The sequence below is a fragment of the Heterodontus francisci genome, chromosome 41 (genome assembly GCF_036365525.1).
Source record: "Heterodontus francisci isolate sHetFra1 chromosome 41, sHetFra1.hap1, whole genome shotgun sequence".
Taxonomy (NCBI): domain Eukaryota; kingdom Metazoa; phylum Chordata; class Chondrichthyes; order Heterodontiformes; family Heterodontidae; genus Heterodontus; species Heterodontus francisci.
This window is the reverse complement of record NC_090411.1, coordinates 37,117,696-37,136,358: the sequence shown is the minus strand read 5'-3', so window position 1 is coordinate 37,136,358 and position 18,663 is coordinate 37,117,696. Positions and strand designations below refer to the sequence as shown.

The 18,663-nt window shown below is 51.8% G+C and overlaps 1 protein-coding gene and 1 long non-coding RNA gene across 15 annotated transcripts in view; one reads left to right on the top strand and one right to left on the bottom strand.

The window, feature by feature from the left end:
• LOC137353506 (uncharacterized) overlaps positions 1–18,663 on the bottom strand; it is a 691,250-nt gene that overhangs the window by 373,845 nt on the left and 298,742 nt on the right. The window lies entirely within an intron of this gene.
• The window catches only part of sacs2 (sacsin molecular chaperone 2), a 171,903-nt gene that overhangs the window by 38,327 nt on the left and 114,913 nt on the right, over positions 1–18,663 (top strand). For 8 of the 14 annotated variants that reach the window (XM_068019870.1, XM_068019869.1, XM_068019861.1 and 5 more), the window contains one exon: positions 5,383–5,427. The exons of the other annotated variants lie outside the window; for them this stretch is intronic. In XM_068019870.1, coding sequence (XP_067875971.1) covers positions 5,390–5,427 — 38 coding nt within the window. In that variant the 5' untranslated portion in view covers positions 5,383–5,389. The remainder of the gene's footprint in view (positions 1–5,382; positions 5,428–18,663) is intronic. 14 annotated transcript variants of the gene reach the window in all.

Genomic DNA, 18,663 nt, shown 5'->3' with positions numbered 1-18,663 from the left:
TATGGTGTGGGGAAATGTGGAATTATCCGCTATGGCAGGAAGAATGGAAAAACAATGTTTTTTTTTAATTAAAGGTGGGAGTATAGTGAATATTGGTATTCAGGGGATTTGCATGTTCTTGGACACAAATCACAAAGTTAACATGCAGGTATAGCCAGCAATTAGGAAGGCAAATGATATGTTAGTCTTTATTGCAAGAGGGCTGGAGTATAACAGTAAGGAAGCCGCTGCAATTGTACAGGGCTTTGGTGAGACCACCTGGAGTACTCTGTGCAGTTTTGGTCTCCTTTCCCAAGGAAGTTCATTAGAGTAATTCCTGGGATAAGAGGTTGACCTATTAGGAGAGATTGTGTAGAATGGACCTATATTCTCTGGACTTCAGAAGCATGAGAAGTGATTTTCTTTATTTATTTATTTAGAGATACAGCACTGAAACAGGCCCTTCGGCCCACCGAGTCTGTGCCGACCATCAACCACCCATTTATACTAATCCTACATTAATCCCTTATTTCTACCACATCCCCACCTTCCCTCAATTGCACTACCACCTACCTATATTAGGAGCAATTTACAACGGCCAATTTACCTATCACCTGCAAGTCTTTGGCTGTGGGAGGAAACCGGAGCACCCGGCGAAAACCCACGCGGTCACAGGGAGAACTTGCAAACTCCGCACAGGTAGTACCCAGATCTTATTGAAGTGTATAAAATTTTTAGAGGGTTTGACGGGGTAGATACTGAGATGGTGTGTGGCGAAAACCACACCTGCCAAAAAAATTAAACATATCAATTTCGTCATATGGAACATTATTTCTGAACTGTCAGTGGACTTGAAATAACTTGTTGAAAAAGACTACAACAGTGTCTGAAAACATGGCTGCACATTTGCATTCTAAAAGACAGTTGCCTGAAGAAGACAATGGGAATATCCCCTGATTCAATTAGCCAGATGGATTTTTGTCAATAGTGATGATCAAGAGACACAGAATGTGTAAGACCCAGCATTCCACCCCCCCTACTGACCGTTCCAAATAAGGAGCTAGTCACATGACTAACCCGCTGGCCAACCTGGGGGTTGCTTGAATTGTGCCACACAGAAAGGAACAGACTGCAATTTGAAGACAAAAGAGAAGGAAGGTCTCTCCCTGTCTCTCTCTCACGTAAAGTTCCAGGGACCCACGGAAGTAACTGAAGCCTCAAGACAGAAGACCAGTGAAAGTGTGCAATGGGTCCCAACCAGAACTGCAATTTCAATCAAATACTTTACGTAAAACCCAAAGACAGTAACTGAACTCCAGCTATTAATACAAACCTTTCCCCTTCTTTCTCCTATGTCTCTATTTGCGTGTGTGTTTATCACGTATGCATGCTAGCGTGTTCGTGTCGCGTATTTTTAGTAGTTTTAGCTGAATTAGGTTTTTAAGGTTAATAAACTTACAACTTTTTTGTTTAAATTTGAGATTTCTGGTTGATTTGTTTGCCATTACAATTAGAGAGCAGTGAGCAAGGACTCACTGAGAGGGAAGCTAAAACATGGGCCGAAGTTTTACGCTACCCCAGTGAGCTGGATGGTGGTGGGGGGGAGGGTGAGAAATGGGGTGCCCGCCCCAGGCCAATCGAGGCCCTTAAGTGGCCACTTAACGGCCACAGAGTGCCCAAGTGAGGCCCACCCCCCACTTCCCCAACCACTCCCAGAATGCAAGATGCCCTCCTTCTCCCCAAAATGACGACCCTTGCTTCACCGGGCAGCAACCAATCTGCCCAGTGAGGCAAACCAAACTTACCTCGGTCCTGGCTCCATGTCCTTGGCTGGGATGCAGTCCCAGTAGTGGCGCTGCTGGGACTGAGCGGCTGGTCCAATAATTTGGCCAGTAGCTCAATGAGGCGGGACGTCCTCCCTCAAGCGAGTGGAAGTCCCGCCTCTGAACACTTAAAGCCCGGGGACCCGTAAAATGCGGGTCGGATCCCCAGGCTGGGCGGATGTGGGTTTGCCACTGACTTTACGTCGGTGACCAGCTCCCATCCGCCTGCTATAAAATCCAGCCCATGGTGTTTTAAAAGTTAAACCCTGTTACAGCCAAACCAGGAAGATGCTGAGAGGGGGTGCCTTAGACCACTTTCTCACCTGGTCATAACACAATGTTTTCCCTGGTTGGAGAGTCTAGAACACGGGGTCATACTCTCAGGATAAAGTAACAGCCATTTAGGACTGAGACGAGGAGAAATATCTCCAGGATTGTGAATCCTTGGAATTCTCTACCCCAAAGTGCTGTGGATGCTCAGTCATTACGTATATTCAAGATTGAGATCAATAGGCTTCAGGCGGGATAGAGAGGGAGGTAAAAGGGGTGGAGGAGTTGCAGTACTGGTCAAAGAGGATATCACAGCTGTGTTGAAGGAAGGCACTATGGAGGACTCGAGCTGTGAGGCAATATGGACAGAACTCAGAAATAGGAAGGGTGCGGTAACAATGTTGGGGCTGTACTACAGGCCTCCCAACAGCGAGCGTGAGATAGAGGTACAAATATGTAAACAGATTATGGAAAGATGTAGGAGCAACAGGGTGGTGGTGATAGGAGATTTTAATTTTCCCAACATTGACTGGGATTCACTTAATGTTAGAGGTCTAGATGGAGCAGAATTTGTAAGGAGCATCCAGGAGGGTTTTCCAGAGCAGTATGTAAATAGTCCAACTCGGGAAGGGGCCATACTGGACCTGGTGTTGGGGAATGAGCCCGGCCAGGTTGTTGAAGTTTCAGTAGGGGACTACTTGGGGAATAGTGATCACAATTCCGTAAGTTTTAGAATACTCATGGACAAAGACGAGAGTGGTCCTAAAGGAAGAGTGCTAAATTGGGGGAAGGCCAACTATACCAAAATGCGGCAGGAGCTGGGGAATGTAGATTGGGAGCAGCTGTTTGAAGGTAAATCCACATTTGATATGTGGGAGGCTTTTAAAGAGAGATTGATTAGCGTGCAGGAGAGACATGTTCCTGTGAAAATGAGGGATAGAAATGGCAAGATTAGGGAACCATGGATGACAGGTGAAATTGTGAGACTAGCTAAGAGGAAAAAGGAAGCATACATAAGGTCTAGGAGGCTGAAGAAAGACGAAGCTTTGAAAGAATATCGGGAATGTAGGACCAATCTGAAACGAGGAATCAAGAGGGCTAAAAGGGGTCATGAAATATCTTTAGCAAACAGGGTTAAGGAAAATCCCAAAGCCTTTTATACATATATAAGGAACAAGAGGGTAACTAGAGAAAGGATTGGCCCACTCAAGGACAAAGGAGGATAGTTATGTGTGGAGTCAGAGAAAATGGGTGAGATTCTAAACGAGTACTTTGCATCGGTATTCACCGAGGAGAGGGACATGACGGATGTTGAGGTTAGGGACAGATGTTTGATTACTCTAGGTCAAGTCGGCATAAGGAGGGAGGAAGTGTTGGGTATTCTAAAAGGCATTAAGTTGGACAAGTCCCCAGGTCCGGATGGGATCTATCCCAGGTTAATGAGGGAAGCGAGAGAGGAAATAGCCGGGGCCTTAACAGATATCTTTGCAGCATCCTTAAACACGGGTGAGGTCCCGGAGGACTGGAGAATTGCTAATGTTGTCCCCTTGTTTAAGAAGGGTAGCAGGGATAATCCAGGTAATTATAGACCGGTGAGCCTGACGTCAGTGGTAGGGAAGCTGCTGGAGAAGATACTGAGGGATAGGATCTATTCCCATTTGGAAGAAATGTGATAGGTAACATGGTTTTGTGCAGGGAAGGTCATGTCTTACCAACTTAATAGAATTCTTTCAGGAAGTGACAAAGTTGATTGATGAGGGAAGGGCTGTAGATGTCATATACATGGACTTCAGTAAGGCGTTTGATAAGGTTCCCCATGGTAGGCTGATGGAGAAAGTGAAGTCGCATGGGGTCCAGGGTGTACTAGCTAGATGGATAAAGAACTGGCTGGGCAACAGGAGACAGAGAGTAGTAGTGGAAGGGAGTTTCTCAAAATGGAGACGTGTGACCAGTGGTGTTCCATAGGGATCCGTGCTGGGACCACTGTTGTTTGTGATATACATAAATGATTTGGAGGAAAGTATAGGTGGTCTGATTAGCAAGTTTGCAGACGACACTAAGATTGGTGGAGTAGCAGATAGTGAAGGGGACTGTCAGAGAATACAGCAGAATATAGATAGTTTGGAGAGTTGGGCATAGAAATGGCAGATGGAGTTCAATCAGGGCAAATGTGAGGTGATGCATTTTGGAAGATCCAATTCAAGAGTGAACTATACAGTAAATGGAAAAGTCCTGGGGAAAATTGATGTACAGAGATTTGGGTGTTCAGGTCCATTGTTCCCTGAAGGTGGCAACGCAGGTCAATAGAGTGGTCAAGAAGACATACGGCATGCTTTCCTTCATCGGAAGGGGTATTGAGTACAAGAATTGGCAGGTCATGTTACAGTTGTACAAGACTTTGGTTCGGCCACATTTGGAATACTGCGTGCAGTTCTGGTCGCCACATTACCAAAAGGATGTAGATGCTTTGGAGAGGGTGCAGAGGAGGTTCACCAGGATGTTGCCTGGTATGGAGGGCGCTAGCTATGAAGAGAGGTTGAGTAGATTAGGATTATTTTCATTAGAAAGACGTAGGTTGAGGGGGGACCTGATTGAGGTGTACAAAATCATGAGGGGTATAGACAGGGTGGATAGCAAGAAGCTTTTTCCCAGAGTGGGGGATTCAATTACTAGGGGTCACGAGTTCAAAGTGAGAGGGGAAAAGTTTAGGGGGGATATGCGTGGAAAGTTCTTTACGCAGAGGGTGGTGGGTGCCTGGAACGCAGCAGAGGTGGTAGACGCGGGCACGATAGCGTCTTTTAAGATGTATCTAGACAGATACATGAATGGGCAGAAAGCAAAGAGATACAGATCCTTAGGAAATAGGCGACAGGTTTAGATAGAGGATCTGGATCGGCGTAGGCTTGGAGGGCCGAAGGGCCTGTTTCTGTGCTGTAATTTTCTTTGTTCTTTGTTCTTGTTCTTTGGGTACTAAGGAATCAAGGGATATGGGGATAGGACAGGAAAGTGGTATGATGGAGCCATGATTTTTGTTTTATTCATTTCATGGGACGTTGGTGTCTCTGGCAAGGCCAGATTTGTTGCCCATCCCTAATTGCCCATGAGAAGGTGGTGGTGAGCTGCCTTCTTGAACCACTGCAGTCCATGTGGTGTAGGTACACCCACAGTGCTGTTAGGGAGGGAGTTCAGGATTTTGATCCAGCAACAGTGAAGGAACGGTGATATAGTTCCAAGTCAGAATGATATGTGGCTTGGAGGGGAACATGTAAATGGTGGTGTTCCCAAGTTTATGCTGCCCTTGTACTTCTAGGTGGAAGATGTCACAGGTTTGGAAGGTGTTGTCGAAGGAGGCTTGGTGAGTTGCTGCAGTGCATCTTGTACATGGTACACATATTGAATCTTATTGAATTGTGGAGCAGGTTCGAGGGTCGAAATAGCCTCCTTTTGTTAATATGTTCTTAAATCAACCAGGGAGAGCAGTGTTAAACAGAGATAACGCAGAGAGAGGGAAGGGGTGGCCAAGACGTGGAAAAGCCGTATAGAATTATAAATGTACAGCATATAAACAGGCCATTCAGCCCGACAGGTCCATGCTGGTGCTTATGCGCCACACAAACCTCCTCCCATCCCGCTTCTAACTCTATCAACAGAATCTTCTGTTCCTTTCTCCCTCACGTTTTTAGCTAGCTTCTCCTTGGGAAGGTAGTTGGGGAACTCAGTACAATGTTTACAAACAACAGTGAAGATATAAGGGAGAATAAGCAGTACTCAAATAGCGTGTCTGCGGGAAGGGGTCCAGTTCAATTTACGAACCATGGGTCAGATTTCCTCCATAATCTGTGTGTAGGAATATCATAAATACATTCTTTATAAACACAATCAAACTCGTGTTATACATTGCAGACATGGAACATGGTGATAAATCAATTTCATAAGATATGAAATCAGAATAACAGTGTGTTCGGAACATAGGAACAGGAGTAGGCAATTCAGCCCCTCGAGCCTGCTCCGCCATTCAATACGATCATGGCTGATCTCATCTCGGTCTCAACTCCACTTCCCTGCCCGTTCTCCATAACCCTTCAACCCATTACTAATTAAAAATCTGTCTATCTCCTCCTTAAATTTACTCAATGTCCCGGCATCCACCGCACTCTGGGGTAGTGAATTCCACAGACTCACGACCCTTTGAGAGAAATAATTTCTCCTCATCTTTGTTTTAAATCTGCGACCCCTCATCCTAAAAGTATGACCTCTCGTTCTAGATTGCCCCACCAGAGGAAACATCCTCTCTACGTCTACTTTGTCAATCCCCTTAATCATCTTATATACCTCAATTAGATCTCCTCTCATTCTTCTAAACTCTAGAGAGTAAAGGCCTAAACTACTCAATCTCTCTTCATAAGACAAACCCCTCAACCCTGGAATCAATCTAGTGAACCTCCTCTGAACTGCCTCCAATGCAACTACATCCCTCCTCAAGTAAGGGGACCAAAACTGTACGTAATACTCCAGGTGCGGTCTCACTAATGCCTTGTACAGTTGCAGCAACACTTCCCTACTTTTATATTCTATTCCTTTAACAATAAATGCCAAAATTCCATTTGCCTTCCTTATTATCTGCTGCACCTGCATACTAGTTTTCTGCGATTTGTGCACGAGGACACCCAGATCCCTCTGCACTGAAACACTCTGAAGTTTCTCTCCATTTAAATAATAATTTGCCTTTCTATTCTTCCAACCAAAATGGATAACCTCACATTTATCCACGTTAAACTCCATCTGCCAAATTTTGGCCCATTCACTTAACCTATCCATATCCATTTATAGATTTCTTATTTCTTTATTGCAACTTACTATCCCCCCTATTTTAGTGTCATCTGCAAATCTGGCTATAGTTCCTTCTATCCCTGCATCCAAGTCATTAATATATATTGTAAATAGTTGGGGCTCGAGGATCGAACCCTGTTCACCCCACTAGTTACATCTGCCAACCAGAAAAAGACCCATTTATCCCAACTCTCTATGTTCTGTTGGTTAGCCAATCCTCTATCCAAGCTAATAAATTGCCCCTAACCCCATGTGATCTTACCTTGTGTATTAACCTTTTGTGCGGCACCTTATCAAATGCCTTCTGGAAGTCCAGATATACTACATCTACAGGATCCCCATTATCCACTTTGCTTGTTACAGCTTCGAAGAACTCTAGCAAATTAGTCAAACACGATTTACCCTTCATAAAACCATGCTGACTCTGATGGATTGCGTTTTGACTTTCTAAATATCCTGTTGTTACTTCCTTAATAATGGATTCTAACAATTTCCCAACGACAGATGTTAAACTAACTGGTCTATAGTTTCCTACTTCCTGCCTCCCTCCCTTTTTGAATAAGGGCGTTATATTAGCTTTTTTCCAATCCACTGGAACCTTTCCCGCATCCAGGGAATTTTGGAATATTATAACCAATGGATCCACTATCTCCGCTGCCACTTCCTTTTAAGACCCTAGGATGAGGGCCATCAGGCCCTGGGGACTTGTCTGCCTTCAATCCCAATAGTTTGCTCAGTACTTTTTCCCCAGTGATGAGGATTGTTCTAAGTTCCTCCCTTTCTATAACGTCTGCGTTACCTGTTACTATTGGGATGGTACTAGTGTTCTCCACCGTGAAAACTGAGGCAAAATACTGATTTAGTGTCTCTGCCATTTCTGTGTTCCCCTCTATTAACTCCCCAGTCTCATCCTCCAAAGGACCAACATTCACTTTAGCTACTCTCTTACCTTTTATATACTTATAGAAGCTTCTGCTATCTGCTTTTATATTTTGCGCTAGTTTTCTTTCATAATTTACCTTTGCTCTTTCTATTACTTTTTTAGTAACCCTTTGATGATCTTTAAAAGTTTCCCAATCTTCCAGCCTGCCACTGGCCTTTGCAATATGGTATGCCTTAGTTTTTGTCTTTATGTTATCCTTAACTTCCTTGCTTAGCCATGGATGTTTTTCCCCCCTGCTAGAATCTTCCTTCCTCTCTGGAATATATTTTAGTTGGGATAAATTGAATATCTCCTTAAACATCTGCCACTGCTCGTCAACTGTCCTACCTTGTAGTCTTCCTGCCCAATCCACTAGGGCCAAATCTGTCCTCATGCCTATATAATTACCTTTGTTTAACTCCAGAACGCTCGTGTGGGACTCCAGCTTCTCGCCCTCAAACTGAATTTGAAATTCGAGCATGCTATGATCACTTTTCCCTAGAGGATCCTTAACAATGAGATCATTAATTAATCCCACCTCATTACACAACACCAAATCTAGAATAGCCTGCTTCCTGGTTGGTTCCACAACATATTGCTCCAAAAAACAATCTCTAATACCTTCAATTAACTCTCCCTCGAGGCTACCCTTGCCAATTTGATTAATCCAGTCTATATGCATATTAATATCACCCATGATTATTGCCGTACCTTTCTTACAGCCCCCAGTATTTCCTGGTTTATACTGTGCCCCACTGCGGAACTACTATTTGGGGACCTATAGATTACTCCCACCAGGGACTTCTTTCCCTTGCTATTTCTTATTTCTACCCAGACTGATTCTACCCCTTGATCTCTAGTGCCTATATCGTTTCTCACTACAGCAGAGAAAAAGTATTGGAGAAAGTTAAGGGACTAAAATCTGACAAATCCCCAGGACCGGATGGCCTACATCCTATAGTTGTAAAAGGGATAGTTGCAGAGAATGTGGATACGTTGGTTATGATTTTCCCAAATTCCCTAGATGGTAGAACAGTCCCAGCGGATTGGAAGTTAACAAATGTAACAGGCTATTCAAAAAAGCAGGGAGAGAGAAAACGGGGAACTACAGGCCAGTTAGTCTGACATCAGTCATCAGGAAAATGCTCGAATCTATTGTTAAGAAACTTAACAATGCACTTAGAAAATCATACTATTATCAGACAAAGTCAACATGGTTTTATGAAAAAGAAATTGTGTTTAACAAATTTATTAGAATCTTTTGAGGGTGTAACTAGTAGGGTAGATAAAGGGGAACTCGCAGATGTCTCCTTGGATTTCTCGAAGGCATTCGATAAGGTGCCACACAAAAGGTTAATACACAATATGGGCGGCACAGTGGCGCAGTGGTTAGCACCGCAGCCTCACAGCACCAGGGACCCGGGTTCGATTCTGGGTTCTGCCTGTGCGGAGTTTGCAAGTTCTCCCTGTGTCTGCGTGGGTTTTTGCCGGGTGCTCCAGTTTCCTCCCGCAGCCAAAGACTTGCAGATGATAGGTAAATTGGCTGTTGTAAATTGCCCCAAGTGTAGGTAGGTGGTAGGGAATATGGGATTACTGTAGGGTTAGTATAAATGGGTGGTTGTTGGTCGGCACAGACTCGGTGGGCCGAAGGGCCTGTTTCAGTGCTGTATCTCTAAATAAAATAAAAATAAATAAATAAAGCACTGATCTCTTCCTTTACTAACAAAGCTACACCACCTCCTTTTCCTTCCTGTCTATCCTTCCGAAATACTGAGTACCCTTGGATATTCAATTCCCAAACCTGGTTTCCCTGCAACCACATCTCAGTAATCACCACTAAATCATACCCATTCGTCTCTATTTGCGCTGTTAACTCATTTATTTTATTCCGAATGCTTCATGCATTCAGATACAAAGCCTTTAAGTTTGTTCTATTATTACATTTCCCTACTTTTGTATGGTTCCTTGGTGCAATATGATGTTCACATGTTCTATCCCTTCCTTTTATTTTCTGGTAACAATCAGCCTCATCACTAGCCTGCACTCCTACCTTCTCCTTTAACTTCCTGTTTTTCCATGCAACTGAACCCTCCCCCCCACTATTTAGTTTAAAGCCTATCTACAGCCCTAGTTATGCAATTCGCCAGGACTCGGGTCCCAGCATGATTCAGGTGAAGCCCGTCCCATCGGAACAGCTCCCTCCTTCCCCAGTACTGGTGCCAATGTCTCACAAATTCGAACCCATTTCTCCCACACCAATCTTTGAGCCCCGCATTTACCTCTTTAATCTTATTGACCCTGTGCCAATTTGCTTTTACCTTTATTACCTTTTTGGTTCTGCTTTTTAATTTAGCCCCGAGCTGCTCATATTCCCTCAGCAGAACCTCTATCCTCATTCTACCTATATCGTTGGTACCTACGTGGACCACGACAACTGGATTGTTCCCCTTCCACTCAAAGTTCCTCTGCAGCCCAGATGAGATATCCTGAACCCTGGCACCAGATAGGCAACAGAGCCTTTGGGACTCTTGATCCGAGCCACAGAGAACAGTGTCTATGCCCCTAACTATATTATCCCCGATTACGACTACATTTCTCTTTTCTCCCCACACTTGAATGGCTCCCTGTACCACGGTGCTCTGGTCAGTTTGCTCATCCTCCCTACAGTCCCTGCTCTCGTCCACACAGGGAGCAAGAATCTCGAACCTGTTGAACAAGGACAAGGGTTGAGGCTCCTGCAGCACTACCTCCTGGATCCCTCTACCTGCCTCACTCATAGTCACACCCTTCTGTCCATGACCACTGGCCCAATTCAAGGTAGTTAATCTAAGGGGTGTGACTGTCTCCTGAAACACAGTGTCCAGGTAACTCACCCCCTCCCTGATGTGTCGCAGTGTCCGAAGTTCAGACTCCAGCTCATCAACTCTGAGCCAGAGTTCCTCGAGCAACCAACACTTGCTACAGATGTGTTCACCAGGAACCACAATGGGGTCCACCAGCTCCCACATCATGCAGGTACAACACATCGCCTGGCCCTGCATATCTATTTTATTTAATTAGGTTTTAATTTGTTATTTAAATTTCCGACTGTGCCTTAGTTTTTTTTTAAGCCACTTTAGTCTTTAGTTTATATGCTTATAAACTAATCAAGTCTGACTCTATGTTGATTCAATTAAATTAAATTAAAAACTTACCTGAATACTGACCCCAGCTGCTGTCTGTTTCCCTGCTCTCACTCTTCAATGTGACGTCACTCTGATGTCAGTTTTTGATTTTTTTTCCCGCTCCTCGGGCTCCGCTCCTCTCTGTCTCTCTCCCACACAAACCTCCGGTCCTGCTGCTCCTCGGGCTCCGCTCCTCTCTGTCTCTCTCCCACACAATCCTCCAGTCCTGCTGCTCCTCGGGCTCCGCTCCTCTCTGTCTCTCTCCCACACAAACCTCCGGTCCTGCTGCTCCTCGGGCTCCGCTCCTCTCTGTCTCTCTCCCACACAAACCTCCGGTCCTGCTGCTCCTCGGGCTCCGCTCCTCTCTGTCTCTCTCCCACACAAACCTCCGGTCCTGCTGCTCCTCGGGCTCCGCTCCTCTCTGTCTCTCTCCCACACAATCCTCCAGTCCTGCTGCTCCTCGGGCTCCGCTCCTCTCTGTCTCTCTCCCACACAATCCTCCGGTCCTGCTGCTCCTCGGGCTCCGCTCCTCTCTGTCTCTCTCCACACAAACCTCCGGTCCTGCTGCTCCTCAGGCTCCGCTCCTCTCTGTCTCTCTCCCACACAATCCTCCGGTCCTGCTGTTCCTCAGGCTCCGCTCCTCTCTGTCTCTCTCCCACACAATCCTCCGGTCCTGCTGCTCCTCGGGCTCCGCTCCTCTCTGTCTCTCTCCCACACAATCCTCCGGTCCTGCTGCTCCTCGGGCTCCGCTCCTCTCTGTCTCTCCCACACAATCCTCCGGTCCTGCTGCTCCTCGGGCTCCGCTCCTCTCTGTCTCTCTCCACACAAACCTCCGGTCCTGCTGCTCCTCGGGCTCCGCTCCTCTGTCTCTCTCCCACACAAACCTCCGGTCCTGCTGCTCCTCGGGCTCCGCTCCTCTCTGTCTCTCTCCCACACAAACCTCCGGTCCTGCTGCTCCTCGGGCTCCGCTCCTCTCTGTCTCTCTCCCACACAAACCTCCGGTCCTGCTGCTCCTCGGGCTCCGCTGCTCTCTGTCTCTCTCCCACACAAACCTCCGGTCCTGCTGCTCCTCAGGCTCCGCTCCTCTCTGTCTCTCTCCACACAAACCTCCGGTCCTGCTGCTCCTCGGGCTCCGCTCCTCTCTGTCTCTCTCCCACACAAACCTCCGGTCCTGCTGCTCCTCGGGCTCCGCTCCTCTCTGTCTCTCTCCACACAAACCTCCGGTCCTGCTGCTCCTCGGGCTCCGCTCCTCTCTGTCTCTCTCACACACAAACCTCCGGTCCTGCTGCTCCTCGGGCTCCGCTCCTCTCCGTCTCCCACACAAACCTCCGGTCCTGCTGCTGCTCGGGCTCCGCTCCTCTCTGTCTCTCTCCCACACAATCCTCCGGACCTGCTGCTCCTCGGGCTCCGCTCCTCTCTGTCTCTCTCCCACACAAACCTCCGGTCCTGCTGCTCCTCGGGCTCCGCTCCTCTCTGTCTCTCTCCCACACAATCCTCCGGTCCTGCTGCTCCTCGGGCTCCGCTCCTCTCTGTCTCTCTCCACACAAACCTCCGGTCCTGCTGCTCCTCGGGCTCCGCTCCTCTCTGTCTCTCTCCCACACAATCCTCCGGTCCTGCTGCTCCTCGGGCTCCGCTCCTCTCTGTCTCTCTCCCACACAAACCTCCGGTCCTGCTGCTCCTCGGGCTCCGCTCCTCTCTGTCTCTCTCCCACACAATCCTCCGGTCCTGCTGCTCCTCGGGCTCCGCTCCTCTCTGTCTCTCTCCACACAAACCTCCGGTCCTGCTGCTCCTCGGGCTCCGCTCCTCTCTGTCTCTCTCCCACACAATCCTCCGGTCCTGCTGCTCCTCGGGCTCCGCTCCTCTCTGTCTCTCTCCACACAAACCTCCGGTCCTGCTGCTCCTCGGGCTCCGCTCCTCTCTGTCTCTCTCCACACAAACCTCCGGTCCTGCTGCTCCTCGGGCTCCGCTCCTCTCCGTCTCCCACACAAACCTCCGGTCCTGCTGCTGCTCGGGCTCCGCTCCTCTCTGTCTCTCTCCCACACAATCCTCCGGTCCTGCTGCTCCTCGGGCTCCGCTCCTCTCTGTCTCTCTCCCACACAATCCTCCGGTCCTGCTGCTCCTCAGGCTCCGCTCCTCTCTGTCTCTCTCCCACACAAACCTCCGGTCCTGCTGCTCCTCGGGCTCCGCTCCTCTCTGTCTCTCTCCCACACAATCCTCCGGTCCTGCTGCTCCTCGGGCTCCGCTCCTCTCTGTCTCTCTCCACACAAACCTCCGGTCCTGCTGCTCCTCGGGCTCCGCTCCTCTCTGTCTCTCTCCCACACAATCCTCCGGTCCTGCTGTTCCTCGGGCTCTGCTCCTCTCTGTCTCTCTCCCACACAATCCTCCGTTCCTGCTGCTCCTCGGGCTCCGCTCCTCTCTGTCTCTCTCCACACAAACCTCCGGTCCTGCTGCTCCTCGGGCTCCGCTCCTCTCTGTCTCTCTCCCACACAAACCTCCGGTCCTGCTGCTCCTCGGACTCCGCTCCTCTCTGTCTCTCTCCCACACAAACCTCCGGTCCTGCTGCTCCTCGTACTCCGCTCCTCTCTGTCTCTCTCCCACACAATCCTCCGATCCTGCTGCTCCTCGGGCTCCGCTCCTCTCTGTCTCTCTCCACACAAACCTCCGGTCCTGCTGCTCCTCGGACTCTGCTCCTCTCTGTCTCTCCCACACAATCCTCCGATCCTGCTGCTCCTCGGGCTCCGCTCCTCTCTGTCTCTCTCCCACACAAACCTCCGGTCCTGCTGCTCCTCGGACTCCGCTCCTCTCTGTCTCTCTCCCACACAAACCTCCGGTCCTCTCTGTCTCTCTCCCACACAAACCTCCAGTCCTGCTGCTCCTCGGGCTCCGCTCCTCTCTGTCTCTCTCCCACACAAACCTCCGGTCCTGCTGCTCCTCGGGCTCCGCTCCTCTCTGTCTCTCTCCCACACAAACCTCCAGTCCTGCTACTCCTCGGGCTCCGCACCTCTCTGTCTCTCCCACACAAACCTCCGGTCCTGCTGCTCCTCGGGCTCCGCTCCTCTCTGTCTCTCCCACACAATCCTCCGATCCTGCTGCTCCTCGGGCTCCGCTCCTCTCTGTCTCTGTCCCACACAAACCTCCGGTCCTCTCTGTCTCTCTCCCACACAAACCTCCAGTCCTGCTGCTCCTCGGGCTCCGCTCCTCTCTGTCTCTCTCCCACACAAACCTCCAGTCCTGCTACTCCTCGGGCTCCGCTCCTCTCTGTCTCTCCCACACAAACCTCCGGTCCTGCTGCTCGTCGGGCTCCGCTCCTCTCTGTCTCTCTCCACACAAACCTCCGGTCCTGCTGCTCCTCGGGCTCCGCTCCTCTCTGTCTCTGTCCCACACAAACCTCCGGTCCTCTCTGTCTCTCTCCTACACAAACCTCCGGTCCTGCTGCTCCTCGGGCTCCGCTCCTCTCTGTCTCTCTCCCACACAAACCTCCGGTCCTGCTGCTCCTCAGGCTCCGCTCCTCTCTGTCTCTCCCACACAAACCTCCGGTCCTGCTGCTCCTCGGGCTCCGCTCCTCTCTGTCTCTCTCCACACAAACCTCCGGTCCTGCTGCTCCTCGGGCTCCGCTCCTCTCTGTCTCTGTCCCACACAAACCTCCGGTCCTCTCTGTCTCTCTCCCACACAAACCTCCGGTCCTGCTGCTCCTCGGGCTCCGCTCCTCTCTGTCTCTGTCCCACACAAACCTCCGGTCCTCTCTGTCTCTCTCCCACACAAACCTCCGGTCCTGCTGCTCCTCAGGCTCCGCTCCTCTCTGTCTCTCCCACACAAACCTCCGGTCCTGCTGCTCCTCAGGCTCCGCTCCTCTCTGTCTCTCCCACACAAACCTCCGGTCCTGCTGCTCCTCGGGCTCCGCTCCTCTCCGTCTCTCTCCCACACAAACCTCCAGTCCTGCTGCTCCTCGGGCTCCGCTCCTCTCTGTCTCTGTCCCACACAAACCTCCGGTCCTCTCTGTCTCTCTCCTACACAAACCTCCGGTCCTGCTGCTCCTCGGGCTCCGCTCCTCTCTGTCTCTCTCCCACACAATCCTCCGGTCCTGCTGCTCCTCGGGCTCCGCTCCTCTCTGTCTCTCTCCCACACAAACCTCCGGTCCTGCTGCTCCTCGGGCTCCGCTCCTCTCTGTCTCTCTCCCACACAATCCTCCGGTCCTGCTGCTCCTCGGGCTCCGCTCCTCTCTGTCTCTCTCCACACAAACCTCCAGTCCTGCTGTTCCTCGGGCTCCGCTCCTCTCTGTCTCTCTCCCACACAATCCTCCGGTCCTGCTGCTCCTCGGGCTCCGCTCCTCTCTGTCTCTCTCCACACAATCCTCCGGTCCTGCTGCTCCTCGGGCTCCGCTCCTCTCTGTCTCTCTCCCACACAAACCTCCGGTCCTGCTGCTCCTCGGGCTCCGCTCCTCTCTGTCTCTCTCCACACAAACCTCCAGTCCTGCTGCTCCTCGTACTCCGCTCCTCTCTGTCTCTCTCCACACAAACCTCCGGTCCTGCTGCTCCTCGGGCTCCGCTCCTCTCTGTCTCTCTCCCACACAATCCTCCGGTCCTGCTGTTCCTCGGGCTCTGCTCCTCTCTGTCTCTCTCCCACACAATCCTCCGTTCCTGCTGCTCCTCGGGCTCCGCTCCTCTCTGTCTCTCTCCACACAAACCTCCGGTCCTGCTGCTCCTCGGACTCCGCTCCTCTCTGTCTCTCTCCCACACAAACCTCCGGTCCTGCTGCTCCTCGGACTCCGCTCCTCTCTGTCTCTCTCCCACACAAACCTCCGGTCCTGCTGCTCCTCGTACTCCGCTCCTCTCTGTCTCTCTCCCACACAATCCTCCGATCCTGCTGCTCCTCGGGCTCCGCTCCTCTCTGTCTCTCTCCACACAAACCTCCGGTCCTGCTGCTCCTCGGACTCTGCTCCTCTCTGTCTCTCCCACACAATCCTCCGATCCTGCTGCTCCTCGGGCTCCGCTCCTCTCTGTCTCTGTCCCACACAAACCTCCGGTCCTCTCTGTCTCTCTCCCACACAAACCTCCAGTCCTGCTGCTCCTCGGGCTCCGCTCCTCTCTGTCTCTCTCCCACACAAACCTCCAGTCCTGCTACTCCTCGGGCTCCGCTCCTCTCTGTCTCTCCCACACAAACCTCCGGTCCTGCTGCTCGTCGGGCTCCGCTCCTCTCTGTCTCTCTCCACACAAACCTCCGGTCCTGCTGCTCCTCGGGCTCCGCTCCTCTCTGTCTCTCTCCACACAAACCTCCGGTCCTGCTGCTCCTCGGGCTCCGCTCCTCTCTGTCTCTGTCCCACACAAACCTCCGGTCCTCTCTGTCTCTCTCCCACACAAACCTCCAGTCCTGCTGCTCCTCGGGCTCCGCTCCTCTCTGTCTCTCTCCCACACAAACCTCCAGTCCTGCTACTCCTCGGGCTCCGCTCCTCTCTGTCTCTCCCACACAAACCTCCGGTCCTGCTGCTCGTCGGGCTCCGCTCCTCTCTGTCTCTCTCCACACAAACCTCCGGTCCTGCTGCTCCTCGGGCTCCGCTCCTCTCTGTCTCTCCCACACAAACCTCCGGTCCTGCTGCTCGTCGGGCTCCGCTCCTCTCTGTCTCTCTCCACACAAACCTCCGGTCCTGCTGCTCCTCGGGCTCCGCTCCTCTCTGTCTCTCTCCACACAAACCTCCGGTCCTGCTGCTCCTCGGGCTCCGCTCCTCTCTGTCTCTGTCCCACACAAACCTCCGGTCCTGCTGCTCCTCGGGCTCCGCTCCTCTCTGTCTCTCTCCCACACAATCCTCCGGTCCTGCTGCTCCTCGGGCTCCGCTCCTCTCTGTCTCTCTCCCACACAAACCTCCGGTCCTGCTGCTCCTCGGGCTCCGCTCCTCTCTGTCTCTCTCCCACACAAACCTCCGGTCCTGCTGCTCCTCAGGCTCCGCTCCTCTCTGTCTCTCCCACACAAACCTCCGGTCCTGCTGCTCCTCGGGCTCCGCTCCTCTCTGTCTCTCTCCACACAAACCTCCGGTCCTGCTGCTCCTCGGGCTCCGCTCCTCTCTGTCTCTGTCCCACACAAACCTCCGGTCCTCTCTGTCTCTCTCCCACACAAACCTCCAGTCCTGCTGCTCCTCGGGCTCCGCTCCTCTCCGTCTCTCTCCCACACAAACCTCCAGTCCTGCTGCTCCTCGGGCTCCGCTCCTCTCTGTCTCTGTCCCACACAAACCTCCGGTCCTCTCTGTCTCTCTCCTACACAAACCTCCGGTCCTGCTGCTCCTCGGGCTCCGCTCCTCTCTGTCTCTCTCCCACACAATCCTCCGGTCCTGCTGCTCCTCGGGCTCCGCTCCTCTCTGTCTCTCTCCACACAAACCTCCAGTCCTGCTGTTCCTCGGGCTCCGCTCCTCTCTGTCTCTCTCCCACACAATCCTCCGGTCCTGCTGCTCCTCGGGCTCCGCTCCTCTCTGTCTCTCTCCACACAAACCTCCGGTCCTGCTGCTCCTCGGGCTCCGCTCCTCTCTGTCTCTCTCCCACACAAACCTCCGGTCCTGCTGCTCCTCGGGCTCCGCTCCTCTCTGTCTCTCTCCACACAAACCTCCAGTCCTGCTGTTCCTCGGGCTCCGCTCCTCTCTGTCTCTCTCCCACACAAACCTCCGGTCCTGCTGCTCCTCGGGCTCCGCTCCTCTCTGTCTCTCTCCACACAAACCTCCGGTCCTGCTGTTCCTCGGGCTCCGCTCCTCTCTGTCTCTCTCCACACAAACCTCCAGTCCTGCTGTTCCTCGGGCTCCGCTCCTCTCTGTCTCTCTCCCACACAAACCTCCAGTCCTGCTGCTCCTCGGGCTCCGCTCCTCTCTGTCTCTCTCCCACACAAACCTCCGGTCCTGCTGCTCCTCGGGCTCCGCTCCTCTCTGTCTCTCTCCCACACAAACCTCCGGTCCTGCTGCTCCTCGGGCTCCGCTCCTCTCTGTCTCTCTCCACACAAACCTCCGGTCCTGCTGTTCCTCGGGCTCCGCTCCTCTCTGTCTCTCTCCACACAAACCTCCAGTCCTGCTGTTCCTCGGGCTCCGCTCCTCTCTGTCTCTCTCCCACACAAACCTCCAGTCCTGCTGTTCCTCGGGCTCCGCTCCTCTCTGTCTCTCTCCCACACAAACCTCCGGTCCTGCTGCTCCTCGGGCTCCGCTCCTCTCTGTCTCTCTCCACACAAACCTCCAGTCCTACTGTTCCTCGGGCTCCGCTCCTCTCTGTCTCTCTCCACACAAACCTCCGGTCCTGCTGTTCCTCGGGCTCCGCTCCTCTCTGTCTCTCTCCCACACAATCCTCCGGTCCTGCTGCTCCTCGGGCTCCGCTCCTCTCTGTCTCTGTCCCACACAAACCTCCGGTCCTCTCTGTCTCTCTCCCACACAAACCTCCAGTCCTGCTGCTCCTCGGGCTCCGCTCCTCTCTGTCTCTGTCCCACACAAACCTCCGGTCCTCTCTGTCTCTCTCCTACACAAACCTCCGGTCCTGCTGCTCCTCGGGCTCCGCTCCTCTCTGTCTCTCTCCCACACAATCCTCCGGTCCTGCTGCTCCTCGGGCTCCGCTCCTCTCTGTCTCTCTCCCACACAATCCTCCGGTCCTGCTGCTCCTCGGGCTCCGCTCCTCTCTGTCTCTCTCGTACACAAACCTCCGGTCCTGCTGCTCCT